At 38.0% G+C, this 20,198-nt stretch overlaps 1 protein-coding gene across 1 annotated transcript in view; it reads right to left on the bottom strand.

The window, feature by feature from the left end:
* Positions 1-6,473: 6,473 nt before the first annotated feature.
* Positions 6,474-20,198, bottom strand: part of COP1 (COP1 E3 ubiquitin ligase) — a 269,589-nt gene continuing 255,864 nt past the window's right edge. Inside the window, 2 exon segments of the mRNA XM_024758830.1 lie at positions 6,474-6,818; positions 8,999-9,043. Of these exon segments, the coding sequence (XP_024614598.1) occupies positions 6,801-6,818; positions 8,999-9,043 (63 nt within the window). The 3' untranslated portion in view covers positions 6,474-6,800.

Below are 20,198 nucleotides of genomic sequence, written 5' to 3'. Positions count from 1 at the left end.
TTACTGAAACTGCAAAGCTTTGCAATTCAGTGACACGGGAACATCACACCCCAGTTCTAAGAATAGAAGGGTGCCTTTCCCAAGGGAACCATAGAGCTCATGAGAAGTCTCTCCTGGGACTGGCCAAACAGAATTTGTAAAGTGGAAGTGAGGACTCTTTCTTATGGTATAACACTGACCAGAGTTTGGTCTTTAAACATGAAAAATATTGAAAAAATATAAAGTGCTTACTAACTGGGCTGGCATTTAACAGTGGTTAACTTGCTTAATTTAGGAAAAAAGTCATTTTGTTGCATATCTCAAAATTTAACCCTCAAAATTTGCCATAAAATAGGTATGAATACTTCTAAGAGACTCAGGCATTCCAAAGAAATATCAGTCAGGTTCCAAGTCTCCATGAAAGTGCTATGAGCTTGAGACGCTCCTTTTATATTCAGAAAAGAAATTTCAATAGCTGAGGATGAAAGAACCAGAAAGGAAAGGGTGGGGGGATTGGGGGGAGCCAGCTTTGCACAATATCCTCTGCTTTCCCACAGAAAACAGGCTGCCTTAAAGCATAAATCTTTCAGAGTATTCAGTAAACATAATCTCAACCCCAGACCTCTCAGGTCTCTCTGTTCAAGGAGTAAAGATCTTCATATTCCATTCAAACAGTAAAACATCTAAAATGTCTTACTGTTTACTGAGCTTTAACAGAAAGAGTGCCCCCTGGTTCTGTGCAAATGCACGTACCAAAGTAGGTCAACACTGCTTGTGCGCACTCCTGTGGAACTGCTATCAATCCAGCAACCAAAAAGCTTTAGTCATGTGGTGTGCCCTGCAAAATGGCCTTCCAGGTTCCTGTGGTAGAGATACACCATTATGGAAAGAGAACCCCATTACTGCAGAAATACTTTTATTTACTAGAATGCAAGCTCAGGAGCGATTGGATTTTTCCTGGTTTTCCTTTTTCTTTTCCCCTGTCTCTGCTGTATGGTGAGCACTTTAGAATACAGGTCAGCAAACCTGGGCCTGCAAGCCAAATCCAGCTGGTGGATTTTTGTATGGCTCATAAGCAACAAATGGCTTTTACATTTCAAAATGCTTGGGAAATAATTTTTGAAAATATTGTGATACATGACAATTAAATGAAATTCAAATTTCAGTGTCCATTCATTGAGTTTCATTAGTACCCAGCCACACTCATTTGTTTACATTATGTCTAGAGCTGCTTTCACATGCTACAATGGCAGAGTGAAGTTGTCGTGACAAAGACCGTATGGCCCACAAAGCCTAAAATATTTACCATCTGGCTCTTTACAGAAAAAGTCTCATGACCCTTAGCCTGGACGAGACTACCTCATAATAGGCACTATTTGTTGAATGAATACAGCCACCCTACGCAAATGGCTATCGGACCTTACTCATCTCTTTTGAGCAACAGCCCATATCCATTACAGACCACTAGCTGAGGGTACCAAACTGGGAGTGAACTGGATTATTATTAGGCTGCGATTCCACTGAAGCTCACTCACAAAAAAGTTTCTGGAATAAAACATTCTTTCAGGTGTATAAAACTAAAGGTGAAGCCTTACATTTAGAATATACAATTACTTGTGTTTGCCTTGGTTCTTTCCCTTGAAAATCCTGAAGACTAGTTTTTATGTGGTTCTTCCAAAAGGCTCCTAAACCTCTGGTCACAGATTAGTACTGACAGTAGGACGAAAGCAGGGCATATAGGAAAATCCATAAAATCATTTGCAGAGAGACTGCAAAATATATCACACAATAATTGACTAACCTAGACTGTTACCACTTTTGGGAAGTTTCACTTAGAATTCATGAGAACCCCTACCCAGTTCCAATGCAAGAGCTCCTTCAGAACTTGGGCACTAGGGAGTTTGATTCAAAAACTGATCAAGGACAGATGACTCACAGAGAACGGAGGGCAAATTAAAACCATAAACAAATGGGAAAATTTCTTAATTCTCATACTGAGAAGCTGTAATGACCTCAAGTGAAAAGAAACATAATTGTAGGCACTCAGATGTCTTAGTGACTAAACCATAAGAATGACAATGGAATTTGTATAGTATAATCTTATTTATTAACAGAGATTAGCATATCATTCTCAGTAAGTAGAATTTAGAGATAAATATGGAGTACAGAGGTTTACTTTTGCAAAACTACACAACTTCTTAGTGATAAAGTTGAGACTGTAACTTAAATCTCCTCTAAACTCCATGTTTGTCTCCATTTTTGTTTGAAAGTGGTCGCTGGAACAGATCATTGTGGTTTATTGTGTACTTCTCCAGCTTCAACTCACACTACTGTCTTGCACTTTGTTTTGTACATACTGAATCTATCCTCTTAACTTTTGTTTTTGATAAACTTACCTTAGAACAGCACTTTTAGATTTACAGAAAAATTGCAAAGAAAGAGTTCCTATATAGCCTACACTCAATTGCCCTATTATTAACATCTTACATTAGTATGGTACATTTGTTACAATTAATGAATCAATACTGATTGATTAATGAATCAGTACTGATCAGTCAACCGAAGTCTATACTTTGTTTAAATTTCCTTAGCTTTCACGTAATGTCCTTTTCTGTTTCAGGATCCCATCCAGGATATCACATTACATTCAGTCATGTCTCCTTAGGCTGTGAGTTTCTCACTTTTCTTGTTTTGATGACCTTGACAGTTTTGAGGAATACTGGTCAGGTATTTAGCAGAATGTCCTGCACTAGGGATTTAGCTGATATTCTTCTCATTTAGACTGGATTTATGAATTTGAGGGAGGAAGATCACAGAGTTAAAGTGTCATTTTCATTGTATGATATCCTGAGTACATAGTATCAACACAACATAACTTTTGATGTTGACCCGGATCACCTGGCTAAGGTAGTATTTGTCAGGTTTCTCCACTGTAAAGTTAATCTTTTTTTTTTTTTTTATCTCTCGTTCCATACCGGACTCTTTGGAAGGAAGTCACTATGCACAGCCCACCCTTAAGGAGTGGGGAATTATGTTCCATCTCCTTGAGGATGGAATAGCTACATAATGTGGAATTCTGCATGGGAAACTTTTCATTTATTTATTCAATCATTTATTTATATAAGCATGGACTCATGGATATTTATATTTTGGGTTATAATCTATAATCCAACACTAGTTTATTTTGTTGCTCAAATTGTTCCAACTTTGGCTACTAGAAGCTACTCGAGCCTTTTTCTTTGCTTCCCTTGGTCTTGAATGTTCCTTTACCTCTTTTCAGGATTCAGCTGAGATGGAAAATATTCCTAAGTCCCCTATCCTGATCCTAATCTCCCACCACTCTAGATTACATATTTTTCCGGTACATCTAAAATGTATGTCTACTATGGTACTTACATATTTATACTTATGTGTCTCTCCCACTGGACAATAAACTTTTTGAGGGTAGTGATTACGTCTTATTTATTTTATATGCTTAGTATATAGTACATAGTGCCTCACTTACACAAAGCAGGAGCTCAACAAATATTTCTAGAATGATCACTATGATTTTCTCTTTAGTCCAAGAATCCAGGAGTGCCTAACATCTTAACCAGAAGCCACAAAGGCGTTGGTTACTAACTGCTCTGGTAGGAATTACAAGGTGCTACTATTGTAAGTATTAATGTCAGTCATGAAACACATGTAATACGATAGGCTCAGGATCTAAATTAACACTTCTGCATGTCTCATTTCTAAGTAAGCAGACTTTTCCTGAATATTAATCCCAGTTACATGGGCATAATTACATTAAGGGCAATGACAAATTACCTTTATATTTAGAACCAAGGGTAGGCAGCTTCTAGTTTTGCTTAGCTTAGAGAAGTGGTGTCCTCAGAACAGCACACAGGAATTTGGGTCATGAGGTTCCCAAGTGACTTGCTGCTGGTTGAGGACTGCATAACCACTGAAGAAATAAATTTGCTGAGTTGCATTCTTTGTTGTCAATACATATTATGAGAAGATGACTTTAAAAATCAATGAAGAATCTTCCAAGATATAGGGGTTAAGAGGAACTCTAATAAGCTGAAACAGGTTTTGAGGTTGGATCATGCTAGTCCAAGCCACCATTAACTCTTGACTGATCACCTTCCTAACTGCACTCTTGCCCTCATCTACCCATTTACCATAAATGAGATTGTGTCATTCCATTTAACACTTCCACTTAACTGCTTTTATAACAAAATTCAAATTTTCAAGCATGCCCTAGAAGTTTCCACATATCTTTCGGGCTCCTTCACCTCTTCAAACTCATCCCACACTCATCTCTTCCTTGACTAGTAATGGTCCAGCCATGCTCATCTTTCTGAGGTCGTGGCATGGTCCCATAAAATTTTTGATGTCTAGTAGCTCAATCTTCTTACAAGAACTTTTCAAAGTTTTTCAGTCCTTAGTGTTTCTTATGCATGAGTTCTGTACCTAAGAACAAAGGCAACTTTGTCTAAGAAACCCCTACAAATACACTGAAATAAAGATTAGATAAAAACATAAAAACCCATATTCTTCATGAGTTAAAGCTTTTTTGGTGTTAAAATGTATATTATCTTTAAGCTTTAGTTAACTAATATGTTATTTTTCTAAGAAACAGTAATATTTGTTTTTGACATCCTGCAAAGACTAACTCAAATTTTAAAATGGTTTCTATTTACAAGGAAAAGAGTTAAACACAAATTTAAATAAAACAACACTGCCTTCTTAAAATAATAAGTTATTAAAAAATTGAGTCCCTTTGATAACTAAAGGTACCTTACTGCAACCTTCCAAATGTATGAAAATTAACATAACCATACAATGCTGACAACTTGAAATAAAACAAAGAGACCAAACAAAAACCATAATAATCTGCTATTTAAACACATTCAAAGAGGCATTAACTCTCTGCTTCTATTTTGATGTCTTTCTGGACATATCTGCCTAAGTAAAGTTCTTTACGTGAACAATCTACCTGTGAATATTCTTTCTATATTTTTGCAAAAGGACATTCATTAATCTCAGAGAAAAGTCCAACTGACATGTTCTGGTTGATGACAAGTGTAACTTTTGAATGACAGTGACTTTTTCTCTCAGAATTGAGTCCAAAAGTTATCAGGTTCTTAACTCCCAGAAGTTAGTTAAGATATAATTGTCTTGAAGCTCTAAAAACTGAAAAATTTCACTTAAGTTTGAGGCTGACAATCATTTGGCAGTAAAAACTGACCTGAACTAATGCAAGACTATTTTTAGTCTGTATTAATCTCATATAACATGAACATTCATACATTTTGCTGCAGAAATATTAATGTGTTTGAAAACAGTATTGCTCCAGACTCTGTTGGAGGGTGTTATATAAAACATAGTGTATGTACCCTATTACTTTCCTAAAAGTCAGAAAGTTCTAAATTCCAAAACGCATTTGGCCCAAGGGCTTCAGATAGTGAAATGTGCACCTGCAGTAGGTTTCAATAATTTTAAATAGAGGGACACATGGGATATTCTGATCACCCTTATTATCCATATACTTGTCACACCAAGCTTTTCCAAGTGTCTATTTCTATAAAATACATGTGGCATAGAATTCTGTTTATATCTTTTTCTAAAAAGTGTTCAGACTTAAAGTAGCTCAAACAGAAAGCTTCACATTACTTTTGCTTGACCTGCTACTCTTAAGTTCTTTCCTTTTACAAATTGAAAACAATGTGTGAAACTAACTAGACAGTCTAAGAGATTATATGGCTTGGAAATTTGGATAATAGGGCTTCAATTTCTTTTCCTCTAAGTGAGAGCCCGGCAAACCATGGTCTGTGGGCCTCCACCTATTTCATAAATAGCGTATGCCCATTTGTTTATATATGGTCTGTCTGTGGCCGCTTTTCTGCCACAATGGCAGAGTTGGGTAGTTGTGGCAGAGACCATATGACCTGCAAAGCCTAAAATATTTACTATCTGGCCCTTTATGGAAAAAGTTTGCTGACCTTTGCTCAAAGTTGATCACCCCACGATGGTACTAACACCTATGACTATCATCTGATAGCCATGATTTTATAAAATAAGTTGGTTTGTGTACATTTAGGGTTTATTTAGGGCCTTATGGGTAACATTTCAAAGGAAAAGACAGAGATAGCTGTCACAGACTGATATTCCCTTTCTGTTTGAATGTGGTCTCAACAGGTCAAAATGTTAGACCCTTGGCCAGATCCAGAGGAACTGAGGAATCGGCTACTTGCTGATAATATAAATCTGGTCAGAGAATGAAGAGAGAACTTCATAAAGTAATTAATCTTTCTACCTACTGTAAACATTAAATTCACAGAAAGAATCCATATACTTTATGTTGATATGCATAATTCCAAAGAGGTGGGGAAATATGGACCTTAAAAATTATTCATCAGTATATTATACTATAGTTCATGTGTGCTACTTCTTGAAAAGATAAAATTATCTCTTGCCACACTGGACAAAAAGTTTCCCAGCTCAGCTGTGGCTCAATAAACTTTTATTATTTTTTGTTATTTATTTTTATTCAAAAGAATTTGTTTCCCTATCACAAAAATTAGATAACCATACCACCAACAGCAGCAAAGTCCATAGAGTTACATGGATGGTGGAGAGTTCACTGGGTATTCCCCAATGTCCCAAAGGTCATAAAGGAGGGAAAAAAAGGAAAAGAAAAAAATACTCAAAACAAATCCAAAACCCATGATGACTTTGGGGAGAGACATCACACGACAGTTTCTGTCTTCTCTTATTGTCAGCTGCAGATGTATTTCAGCCGGATCAAGTACGATTCAACTTGAGTAAACCCTTCATACCAACTCTAGCACCTAATAGGGAGAAAGAAGAATCAGTATAATAAAATAGTTTTAAAATATAGGAAGAGTTTAATCAGTCTTTATTATATTGTAAATGGAGAACCAAATCAAGTAGACTTTTCCCAACTGCTTTGTCTAAAATCAAAGAATTTGAAGGGATCAGACATTAATCCATTCTTACTTTCAATTCAATAGCTGCATGAACTCTTTCAGATTAGTTATCTCCACAGTCAACAAAGGAGCCTTCAAGATAAACTACATAAAACACATAGATAAATGAACTGACTGATCCATAGCATGAATATAACATTTTTGGAATATTATGTTGGTATCTTTCCACAATCATAAGAAAAAGTTTAAGTATTGCTGTTTAGAATTTTAATCCATTTATTTCTTGCACTGATAAACATTTTATAGTGATCAAGGTATACATGACCTAAAATCTTGTCTTTTCCTATTGCTTAATTTATTTTCTAGTCAAGCATCTGGATGTTGAGATATTTTGTTAGCTATTAGACTTAAAGTAGTACCATATCATACAAAAAAGCTGTGCTAAAACTAAAAATAAGAAGAATTATACTTCAATAAAGATGTATAAAAAATAAATAAAATAAAGAAGAAGCAATGATCAGTTATAAAAGGAGTAGAAGAAATGGCTGAGAAAGGACATCGAACATGCAGACAATTATGAACACTGTCAAAAAGGATTATGTTAGATGGAGACTGTAATTCTAGGTGGCAAAGAATTAAAGGAGCAACTTATCTTCTGCCGTGCTAAGGCCTGACTTATATCTGTGCTTTCATAATGCTTTTTGTCTTTACATTTGCCAAGCAGGCTACTTTACATAAGAGGTCAATGCTGTTGAACAAAAATCTTAGATTTGTCGCTGAGGCCCTATAAGTATGCATGTAGCTTTGAGCTTTCTGTAGAAACATTAGCAATCCCAATTGCCTCAAAGGCCAAACTTGTTGAAGAATACAGTACAGCTTTTTCAATACATGTCTTGCCATGAGAATAAAGTAAAGAAAAACTGAGAGACTATAGAGAGCCACTTAAAACAGAGATTCCAAGACCTTCTACCATCTTGCTTGAGGCTTCCAGAACACAGGCTTGGCTCTCTAATGAGGCTTTCCAAATAGACAAACTGGCTGCATAAAAAGAAGTATACCATGTAAATTAATTTGACTAGCTAACAGTGCAGTTCTGCTTTGAGTTTGCTCATTTCATCTCTGTAGGACAGTGTGTGAGGCTTGGATTTGCTCTCTTGGTTGCTGGGTCATTCTCCGCTCAGGATGAATGGAAGGAAGCCATGGCAAAATTAATGCTAACTGGCAGGAAAATAGATACATATTATTTTAAAAAATGCATCCTGACACTTCTGTATCAGCAGAGAATATGTGGAAAGAACTGGTACCCACAGAATAAGTGCTAATCAAATCCATGTACTAAAAACCTCCTCCAAAATGGTGTTTTGTTTAAAAGCTCACTGCTTAGCTCAGGATTTATTTATCCAATGTATTGTGCCCAAGTGCTGAATATCCAATGGTATAACTAGATAAAATTTTTACTGCCTTGAACTCCTAACTACGAAGAAAAGTATGTGGAAAACTATATATGAATTTGGGAATGATACTGTGAGCAAAGAGACATGAAAGTTTTCAGATTACACCAATGGCATGATCACATGATCAATCAATTTTCAACAGAACACTAGAATACCTTTTCTTTCCCTAGCAACTGAGCAAAAATCTCCTTGTCATGGAAGAGAAGGAAGAGAAACGCGAGGAAGAGAAGAGTAAAATCAGAGTAAGACATTTTAAAACCTGGTGAACGTCTAAGCATCTGCTGCTGTATCTTGGATCTTGTTCCCTGAACACCCTGTGGGGCAGCTGCACTGGCGTGACAGAAGCTCAGCAGTGCTCGCCCCACCGTGAATGCTTAACAGTCTTCATCTGTTTTTCATTCTGACCGCCTTTCAATCTCTTCAGCATTCGTATAACCTCTAACAAGTACTATCATCTTCCCCATAGTTGCAAGCTACCTATTCTTTTCCCCTTCAATCAAAGCCATTTCCAAGCAGACAGAGACCCATGATTTGGCATGCTCTCTAAGGCTTAGTACAACTCTACATTTCCATGTTATAGTTATAGTCTGTTATAGCCTAAAAATGGAGATGTATAAAATAGCTTACCTTAATTGTACCCTGACTGTTAGCAGCAATCAGCACATTGGACTCCTAGAAAAGAACAAGAACTTTTAGAGTATAGAGAAGGATTCCCTGGAGGGCAGTCCAGGAGAATAATTTAATCTTCATCCTTCTTTCTTCACTTTACCCTAAGACGCCAATACAATCTAAACTGGAAAACCAACTTTAACATGTTTTTAACTACGAATTATAAATACAAAATCCAATATTTTGAGGATTAAGTTTTAATAAAAACAATTAAGTTGGAAGCAGAGTAGGAAACTTTTAAATGTAAAGAAAAATAGAAACAGATTGCCACTAGGAGGAAAGCCAAGAGAAACAAAGACTGAAATAAAAATAAGAATAACTTGAGAAAAACAAAGTACACAATCCTTTCCACAGAAAACTCCCCCTTCATTCACTTTTTTCCCAAAAGACACCAGTAATTGGCATAAATCTCTATTGCTAGCTATTTGGTATTAGAAAAACAAAAGAAAACAGAATGTGAATATTCATCTGGGAGAAAGAAGGCTATCTTTCTTTTTAATTATTCTATCACTCACTATATGCATTTTTAACAACCTTGGTGATTACTTGAAATAGAATGCATGTGGTAACATATTTTTAAAAATATTCTAAGCCTTAAGAAAAAACTATCTCTGGAAGGTAGAAAGGGTAGAAAAAGAAATAGACAAGACTGAGTTTACCAGAGAGAATCTCATTGAGTAGGAAGAGCTAGGACATGCCTTCCATTGGAAACAGTCTAATAGGCTCTGAGCTTGGGAGTATAGACAAGTCTTTTCGCTTTTAAGAGCAGGCAGCCAGAAGGAAGTAAACAGACTCAAAACTGCCATAGAGGCCATATGGCTGATGGGAAGACCAAGCCCAAATAATAGCTTTCAAAAACAGAGAAAGTGGTCAAACTTCACTGAAGGATAGGATCTGTCTGAATACCCTACAGGTTTCATCAGAAAGTGATGAAGAGAAGAAAGAAAACTCTTGATCTGTATTCTGGGCAAGTTATTTCAGCCAACTTGAGTTAAACCTTAGTTTCTTTGATACAAGGCATCTGTGCTCTGCAAACTTCTACATTTCTATCTTTTAACTTTCTCTTTGATTCCTAGTACAGTTACTTTTGAAAAATACTCACCCTGTTGCTACTGGTGAAGAGGAAATAAATAATTTCTTCCACTAACCCCCAAATTTGGGGGATCAAAATATTCCTTGAATGCAATCAGTGGTGATAGCATCAATGGTCAGTTGTATCAAGAAGGAATAAAGACATGTTTCTTCTGGAGGCGGGCATGGGAATTGCTGATGATGGAGTTTGGAACACACAACCCCCAAATATGGCACCGTGGCATATTGAATATTTCAAGCCAAAGGAGTTTGATAAAATGGCAGAAGCAGGAAGGTCACTCTGACCTCCCATATCTCTCACCCTTTTCCCCTAAAACAGGTCATAAAACCCTCATGTGGGAGGTACCCTCCCTATAACCAGAGTAAAGGAGCATCCTTATCTCCAACGACAGAGGAATGCTACGAAGAATCCAAATAAACAGGCCTTGCCAAGTTTCCCCACAGCTGACTACTCCTGAGTGCAATTACCTCACAACCCTGAACCTATCACATTGCTACATGACTACCCACTCTTCACAAACACAGCAGAAAATACACAGGTCTATATCCTTGGGTCTTCTTTTCCTTAGGAAGGCTCCCACGTCATATAAAACATATTAAATAAACCTGCATGCTTTTCTCCTGTTTATCTGTCTCTGTTGGCATAATCTTCCAACCCAGCCAAGGACCCTAAGAGGATTAGGGAAAACTTTTTCTCCCCTACACTGATATTTTCCTAGCTGAGCTTTTCCCTTAGATCAGCACATGTATTCTTGAAAATAGTAACACAGGTAATATAACATTCACTAGTAGAATTAGTTTTAATATCTACTTCGGGGAATTATGGGCTATCACTGGGGCTGAATATGCATAGAATTAATACTTCCATATTGGGGAGGGTGTGTGTGGTTGGAATAAGGGATATTCCCAAATGCCCCTTATTTAACTACTCTTTTAGTAAACTGAGTTCAGAAAGAGTTTGAGGTATCCTTAGGGAATATAATAACTCACTCTGAGCTTCTCCAGAGGTGGAATTTCTAAGTCTGCCTCAGAAAACAAAAAGAGGCACTGTGGTGTAATGTGGATTTCTTTCTAGCAAGAACTTTAAACAAGCTGTTTTACATTACAACTGCCACCAGAGAACCCAGAAATGATTCTTCTGTGAGCACCATCCAGAAATGAAGCTACAAACAGATCAATCTAGTTTCTGTTTGAAGAAAGACTCCTGTCTCCAAGAAAGCAACTACCATCATTAGATGCTGCAGTCACCAAGAATTGCTCCCTCTGCTATGGGAACACATAATGTCAGGATAACGAAAAATTTATAAGCCAAAGCTCTCTCTCTTTCTGCCATTTTGGTTCTAGTCACCTTTTAATACAGAAGAAGGTAGAAAAACGTGGTGGAGATGAAGATTCACCCTGAGGGTAAGGGGGAATCCACTTCTGCCAGTTATAGAGATTATGAATGACATAAATTTGTAATTCTTAGTGGAAGAATGTTTGAAAAATGTGATATATTATCATACAGTATGAAAGAGTATGCTCAATACATATTTAAAAAATCTAGTTAGATCACCACATAAGAGGGATTTGAAGTCTGTACAATTACTACACTAAACCCAAGAAGGAAGACATCTGATGACTACCCAACATAAATAAACGATGTCTTTTTATAACCCAAGGACTATTATGGCATTAATAGGTGGCCATATTAGGTGCTACCAGAGTTAACTCTAAACACCTTTTCCTGTGGAGACAGATAAATATCTCATTTACAAATAAGCCAACGCAGAAAGTGATTGCCCAGTTGGAATCGTCTTTTAGGACTAACATATAGGTGACAGAGTGTCCAAGGACATTTTAGAAACACTCAAAACTATTCAAATTAACAAACAATGAAAGAAAAATAATAGCTTCACTTCTCAGTATGCCCCTCCCTCCAAAGACCATGAACTTATTAAAAAGGGATTTAGGATTAAACTGTCTTTCAGATAGCTAGATATCAGCTTAAGATAAATGAGTTTTTACACACAACAGAAAAACAAAACCAGGTATTTTACTTTAGCATAGAGGTACAGAAGTGATATGTACAAGGTTATCACTGTAGGTTTTGAGTGATTCTTGTTTGCATTTTGCATGACTAGTAACTCTTAGCTGTAGCTGTACCCTGCCAGAGCCCTAATGTAAGTTCTGGTTGAATAGGTTGCTTTTACTTGCGAAATAAAATTAAAATGCCAGCCAGTAATTCTCATTATTTTCTCCCTCTTTCTTGGAAACAGGCAGTTTTGCTGCAAAGCCCCCCTCAAGGTTAAGATAATAATGCAACTACTATTTTCTTCTTAAGATAAAGAGATTAAGAAAAGACAATGTAAAAATTAGCAGCAAGTTTTTTATAAAAGCAGAAGACACATACATAAACATATACCAACTTGCTTATAAAGTCAGAGATATATGTCAACTTATACTAAAACAAAACTAGCATCCACTGGAACAGTTTCCTCTTTGCCAGCTTGCCTACAAAAGTGCCATTATAGCTACTACATTAAAATCCTGAGCAAGTTGAGAAGTAACAATTATTCACTTAGTTTGCAGTTGGAGGATTTATTCCTAGAGATAATTGATTTTAAATGTGAAGCAATTTCACTAGATATATGAATATGTAATTAAAAAAACTTCTATTTCTGGCTGTGATAGAATAAATGGAATGGATTTGCTCTCCTACTTTAAGCAACTAGAAAACTGAACAAAATACATAAGACACGACTGGACAACAGGCAGTACTGGACTGTGATCACTACAAGAGGAGAAACACAAAAGGTCAGTCCTATAATCCCCCTGGCTTTCTGCTTGGAGGCAGTTTCTGGAACACATAGCAAGGGAAGGGGAATCCAAATAGAGCACAGAGGAATCTGAGCAGACCATAGCAGACTAAGTTGAGGAGACAGAGGTGTAAGCACAGAGTATCTGTAGGGCAGCTGGAATTTGTAGGGCAAAGTACCACAGAAGAGAAAGCTACTTAAAAGTAGAGTTCCAGGAATCTGTACTGGGGTCCCCTTGATTGTACATCAGAATAAACAACTGTGTGTTCATAGGGTGAAACTACACAAAACCAGGCAAATAACAATGAACAGGGAAAGTACAACCACTGAGAACCTACAACATTATCAAATGCCAGAGTTCACACAGGGTTAGGAGATGTTTGAGTTCTGACCAACCAGAGTGAAGAGAACATTCAGTGCCCTCAATGGACATTCAGGGCATTTAGCAGAGTCCCCAGAAGGGTCATGCCTTATCAGTAGGGCTAAACTAGCCTTAAGGCAAATGTTTCTCTAGACCAGGGATCAGCAAATTGATCCTGTGGACCAAATCCAGCCCACTGCCTGTATTTTGTATTTCGGTTTTAGTAGAACCCAGCCATGGTCATTAGTTTACAGTTGGCCCTCTGGTTCCACATCTGCAGATTTAGCCAACGGTGGATCAAAAATATTTTGAAAAAAAAAATCTAGACAGTTCCAAAATGCAAGACTTGAATTTGCTATCTGCTGGCAACTATTTCCATTTCATTTACAACTATTTACATAGCATTTATGTTCTATTAGGTATTATAAATAATTTAGAGATGACTTAAAGTATACAGGAGGATGTGCTAGATTATATGTAAATACTATGCCATTTTATATAAAAGACTTGACCATCCACAGATTTTGGTATCTGTCAGGGGTCCTTAAACGAATTCCTGTGCATACCAAGGACTGAGGGTATATATTGTCTATAGCTGCTCTTGCACTACAGTAGCAGAACTGAGGAACTGCAACAAAGACCATATGGCCTGCAAAGTGTAAAATATTTGCAATATCTAATTGCAAGGACTAAAATATTAGTCCTTTAAGAAAAAGTTTTGCTAATTGCTACTTTAGAGTCATCCTAATAAAGTTTAAAAACAAGTGTCAAAAGAATCAAGTTTATCTCCAAAAACTTAACTTTCTGTCAAAATAAACTTCAATACTCTTAAAAAAATTCAACAAAATCTAGACATTCAACAATAAAGCATTCACAATGTGTAGCATTCAAGCGGCAACAAGCATGACCTATAACGAGGAAAAATTCAATGAACAGAAACAGATTTAAAAATGACAAAGACTATAAAAGTAGCAAATGAGGGCTTTTAAAGCAAGTATAATTATATTCCAATATTTAAAAGGAAACAATGAACTTAATGAGAAGAGAAATGGAAGACAGAAGTATAAAAACCAAATGGAATTTCTCCACCTGAAAAGTACAGTATCTGAAATGAAAAATTAATTGGATGGGCATAACAATAGTTAAAACAGTGAAGAATAAAACACCAATAAATGTGACAACACAGAAAAAACAAAATCCCAACTGAAGCAGAGGGAAAAAAGGCTGGGAAGAAAAAAAAGATTAGTATTTGAGTGAACAGTAGGACAATATACTATCTGGTAAATGTGTAATTGGAATCCCAAACAAAGAAGGGGCAGAAAAGGTATATGAAGATATAAGACTAAAAATTTTCCAAATTTGAAAACTGTAAACCCACAATCTAAGAAGCTCAATATTCCAGTGGGAAAAAAGCACAGCACCACGTTAAGACATCACATCATAAACTACTACAAATGAGTGAAAAAGAGAAAATCTTGAAAACTGCCAGAGAAAAAAAGGACACATTATGTAGGGAGATTAGAAGGGGGAGCTCCCACATCCTATGATGATGATAGCAGAGCCCAGCAGGAAAAAGAAAGACTCCCTCTTTTGCCTGGCAAGAGCTCAGCCAATGAGAGACCGTCACAACTCAGCTAAGAAAAAGTCATGGACTCTTTGTTTACTATAGCTCCCCCAACTTCCTCTACCCTTCTATAAAAGAGTTCTCTTCTCCGTTTTTGCTGGGAACTTGCCTGTGCCTCGCCATGATTGTAAACCCTGAATTGCAATTCTGTGATCCTGCATAAACCCACTTTTGCTGGAGAAATAACTGACGGTCTATTTGTTTCAGGTCAACATTTCAGTGGCCCATATGGGGATCCAGACAAGACCCCCACAACAACTCCAAGGCTGGTGAGCAAATAGGTGCAGTACCCACACTGAACCCATTGTCACTAACTGCTTTTTTTGCAGACCTTGGGGTTTGAGGGTAAGTTTTTCTCTTGGATTTGAGCTTGCACCCTCTTTGTGGTTTTGAAGCTCACAAGATTTTATTCAGGATATATTGTAAGGCTTTGTCCTTTCTGCTTAAGTGCCTGTTCTGTAGTGCCTGTTAAGTACTCATCTGGCACTTTGGGCTGATTATTGAAATCATGCTGTCCTGGCAAAAACTGCAAACCTTCAGCCTGTTCCTTTTGGAACAGGGGGTGTTTCATTGGAACTGTGCCAGTTAAGCCTTTGGCCTGACTCCTTCAGGATTGGGCTGCTCTAGTGGAACTGTGCTATTAAGCTTTCAGCCTGCCTCCTTCAGAATTAGGCTGTTTCATTAGAGCTGTGCAGTCTTCAGCCTGGCTCCTTCTGTACCAGACTGCTCCCTTAGGACTGGCTGGTATCATGTCTGCAGGCTGTTTGAGCTATTTGAGCTGTTTGAAAATTATTCTTTTATTCTAGAGAAAAACTTGGATCCCAGTTACCTAAATATTTTGAGGGTGTCCCCCGCCCTGAGGGGACTCTGGCCAATTTTATATTTAAAAACCAAGGTCCTTAGCCCTTCATGCACATTTTTAACTAAATGGACCAACCTAACCAAAGATAATTTAGAACATCAATGGCCTTTATAGGGAACTTTTGAAATCCCTAAATTTACTTTTATAAAAACTAAATGAGGGACTTCCCTGGTGGCACAGTGGTTAAGAATCTGCCTGCCAATGCAGGCGACACAGGTTTGAGCCCTGCTCTGGGAAGATCCCACATGCTGCGGAGCAACTAAGCCCGTGCACCACAACTACTGAGTCTGTGCTCTAAAGCCCATGAGCCACAACTACTGAGCCTGCGTGCCACAACTACTAAGCCTGCACTCTACAGCCCATGAGCCACAACTACTGAGCCCACGTGCCACAACTACTAAGACTGCGCTCTAGAGCCCATGAACCACAACTGCTGAAGCCCGCGTACCTAGAGCCGGTGCTCTGCAACAAGAGAAGCCCACGCACCACAACATAGAGTAGCTCCTGCTCACTGCAGCTAGAGAAAGCCCACGTACAGCAACGAAGACCCAACACCGTCATAAATAAATAAATAAATAAATTTATTTATTTAAAAAACCCAAAAAAACAAATGACTCTGACATCTTTTATTTGTTCCATTTCTGATGGTACTAGAGCTGACCCTGGAAACACTGATCATCTATCACTACTGAATCAGCTAACACCCTCCTTATGGGCAAAATCTCTAACTAATATTGGCAAAATTCACAGCGCACCTCCCATGAAGATTCAAACAGATTCCTCAAAACCTCTTCTCCAAATTAACCAATATCTTTTAAGTAAAGAAGCTCTTCAAGGAATAAAATCCCTGATAGATTACAACGCTCAAGGTCTCATTATCCCTCGTACTAGTTTCTGTAATACTCCCATTTTACTGGTGAGAAAACCTAAGGGCAGAGGGTGGGTTTTGTCTAGGACTTTTGAGTGATAAACAATGTTGTTATCCCTCCATGCTCTGTTGTTCCTAAATCTCATATGTTACTAACATCCATTCCCACTGGAATCAAATTCTTTACTGTAACAGATTTATACAATGCATTCTTTAGTATTCCAGTTGAAGCTAGCCAATACCATTTTGCCTTTACTTGGGAAGAAAAACAACTCACCTGGGCAGTAATGCTTGCTCAAGGTTTTACTGAATATCCTTACTTCTCACAAATCCTGAAGGCTGATCTGCATGATATAAAGTTCCCTAGAGGTTCTACTTTGTTGCAATATATGGATGATTTGCTTCTTTACTCTTCTTCTCAAGCCTCCTCACGAGATAGCATCCACTTGCAAAAGCTTTTAGCATTAAAGGGACATAAGTCTGCCAAGGAAAAATTGCAGTTTGCCCAGATGAAGACTCAATATTTAGGGTATCTAATATTAGAACAAGGGCTACACCTAGATCCAGAAGGTTTCACGGTGTCCTAAGTTTATCAAAACCCCAAACTCAGTCTAGTTGGTTACTGCCAAAGCTGGATTCCAAATTACTGTCTTATGGCCAAACTTCTATATGTTTTACTTTACAACAGCAACAACCCTGAACCAATTTTATGGGAAAAACTGGACATAGCCTTTAAGGCCTTAAAGGAGAGTTTGATGAACCTACCTACCCTTGGGCATCCCAATTACCAGATTCCCTTTTTCCTTTTTGTTTGTGAAAAGGAAGGAAATGGGGCTTCCCTGATGGCACAGTGGTTAAGAATCCACCTGCCAATGCAGGGGACACGGGTTTGAGCCCTGGTCCGGGAAGATTCCCACATGCCGCAGAACAACTAAGCTGGTGCGCCACAACTACTGAGCCTGTGCTCTAGAGACTCCGAGTCACAACTACTGAGCCTGAGTGCCACAACTACTGGAGCCCGCACGCCAAGAGCCCATGCTCCACAGCAAGAGAAGCCACCGCAATGAGAAGCCCGCGCACTGCAACGAAGAGCAGCCCCACTCGCTGCAACTAAAGAAAGCCCGCGCGCAGCAACAAAGACCCAACGTAGCCAAAAATAAATAAAATAATTAAAAAAAAAAAAAAAAGGAAATGTCCTTGGGGTATTCACCCCATAACACAGGGACCACCACCAACCCAGAGGGTATTATAGGCAGCAACTGGACCCTGTGGAATGGGGATAACTTCTTTGCCTTATAGCCATTACGGCCACCAAAAGAATCGTGGGATCCCGTTTAATGAGGTATGCTGTCTTTAAAGGAACCAAGAGCAGTGAAACCCCTGTCATGGTCCAAAGGGACATTTCTACAAATGATAACTTAGAAAAACTGGCTAGAGAAGCCCAACAACTGACCTCAGAAAAGGAAAAATAAGATTGGAAATTAAAGTTATTAGTTTAATAAAAAGAGAAACCTCTGGTTTGGACCAGGCAACAATCCAGTCCTATTGGAGACTCTAAAATTCCCACTCCAAACCACTGTACATGCATTAAACTATTGGTTTATTGATAAAATAATAGCATTCGTTAATCAATATTGGTGGGGAAAACATTAAAAAGGCCGCAAAAAGTGCCTAACTCACTTGTCCCACTGTCTAAAATACAACACAGGGTAGCCTGTTCATACTGCTCCCACACATTTCAGACTACCTAATGGACCATTCAAGGTCTGGCAAGTGGATTTCATACAACTTTCTTTGTCTTGTGGAAATAAATATATTTTAGTCATGGTCTGTATTTTTTCACACTGGACTGAAGCCTTTTCTTACAGACAGGCTACTGCCTCTTTTGTGGCTAAAGTGCTCTTGGAAAAGATTATCCCTACCTGGGGAACTCCTCTTGAACTTCATAATGATCAAGGAGCCCATTATACTGGTTAGGTATTTCAACAAGTCTGCACTGTTTGGCTGGTTTGACAACACTTTCACTACACTTACCACTGTTAATCCTCTGGTTTAGTCGAATGCACTAATGGCATTACTAAGACTAAACTGGAAAAATTCATAAAGGCCCTCCAAATTCCTTAGCCAAAAGCACTGTCATTGGTCTTTCTAAATCTTAGATCCACCCCCTTTTGGAACTCAAAAACTCTCACCCTTTGAGATAGTCATAGGATGCTCAATGCCCTTGGCTCCTGATTCTTTACCCAAAACTGATAAAAGGAAAGATACTCAATTGTTTCTATTAAAACTAACCATGTTTTAGTACAGCAATCTTTTCACAATGTGCTCCCAGAAGATGAAGACCTTAAGCATCACACTTTGCAACACAGAGATTTCATCTATTGGAAAAGATACCTCCCAGAAAGATGCTCTTCAACCTTGCTGGAAAGTCCCCTATCAGGTACTACTAAACAACCCTTGTGCTGCCAAACCCCAGGGAATAGACTCTTGATTCACGTGACACAACAACAAAAAAAGTACCAAACCCTAACTGGACCTGTATATCATCTGGTGACCTGAAAGTAAAGATTTCCCAGAACTGAAGCAGATGATATCTGATGAAACAGCTTTCCCAAGATATCTGGACCAGGCCTGTTGGAACTTTGCCTGCACAACCTTTGATGATGACATAAAACTTCAGATGATCTCCAATGTCTATGATCTTGATAGCATATGGTCTTTTCTTTTCTTTTTTTTTTTTGGTGGTACACGGGCCTCTCACTGCTGTGGCCTCTCCCGTTGCGGAGCACAGGCTCCGGACGCACAGGCTCGGCGGCCATAGTTCACGGGCCCAGCCGCTCCACGGCATCTGGGATCTTCCCGGAAAGGGGCACGAACCCGTGTCCCCTGCATCAGCAGGCAGACTCTCAACCACTGCACCACCAGGGAAGCCCTGGTCTTTTCTTTTTTTTCATTAAATTATTACATAATTTAGACAGTAAGTATGGTCTATTTTTGCTTCTTTCCATTAGAATACATTTGATCACAATTTTTTCTTTATACAGCAGGTTCCGAATAGTCATCAATTTTATACACACCAGTGTATACATGTCAATCCCTTTCTAGGTTCCAGATATATGCGTTAATATACAATATTTGTTTTTCTCTTTTTGACTTACTTCACTCTGTATGACAGTCTCTAGAACCATCCACGTCTCAACAAATGACCCAATTTCGTTCCTTTTTATGGCTGAGTAATATTCCATTGCTTCCACACCCTCTCCAGCATTTGTTGTTTGTAGATTTTCTGATGAAGCCCATTCTAACTGGTGCGAGGTGATACCTCACTGTAGTTTTGATTTGCATTTCTATAATAATTAGTGATGTTCAACAGCTTGTCATGTGCTTCTTGGCCATCTGTATGTTTTCTTTGGAAAAATGTCTATTTAGGTCTTCTGCTCATTTTTGGATTGGGTTGTTTGTTTTTTTAATATTCAGCTGCATGAGCTATTTATATATTTTGGAGATTAATCCTTTATCCATTGATTCATTTGCAAATATTTTCTCCGATTCA

The sequence above is a fragment of the Neophocaena asiaeorientalis genome, unplaced genomic scaffold (genome assembly GCF_003031525.2).
Source record: "Neophocaena asiaeorientalis asiaeorientalis breed wild unplaced genomic scaffold, Neophocaena_asiaeorientalis_V1.1 scaffold182, whole genome shotgun sequence".
Lineage (NCBI taxonomy): Eukaryota > Metazoa > Chordata > Mammalia > Artiodactyla > Phocoenidae > Neophocaena > Neophocaena asiaeorientalis.
The sequence above is the reverse complement of the archived record's forward strand: the minus strand, read 5'-3'. Positions and strand labels throughout refer to the sequence as shown.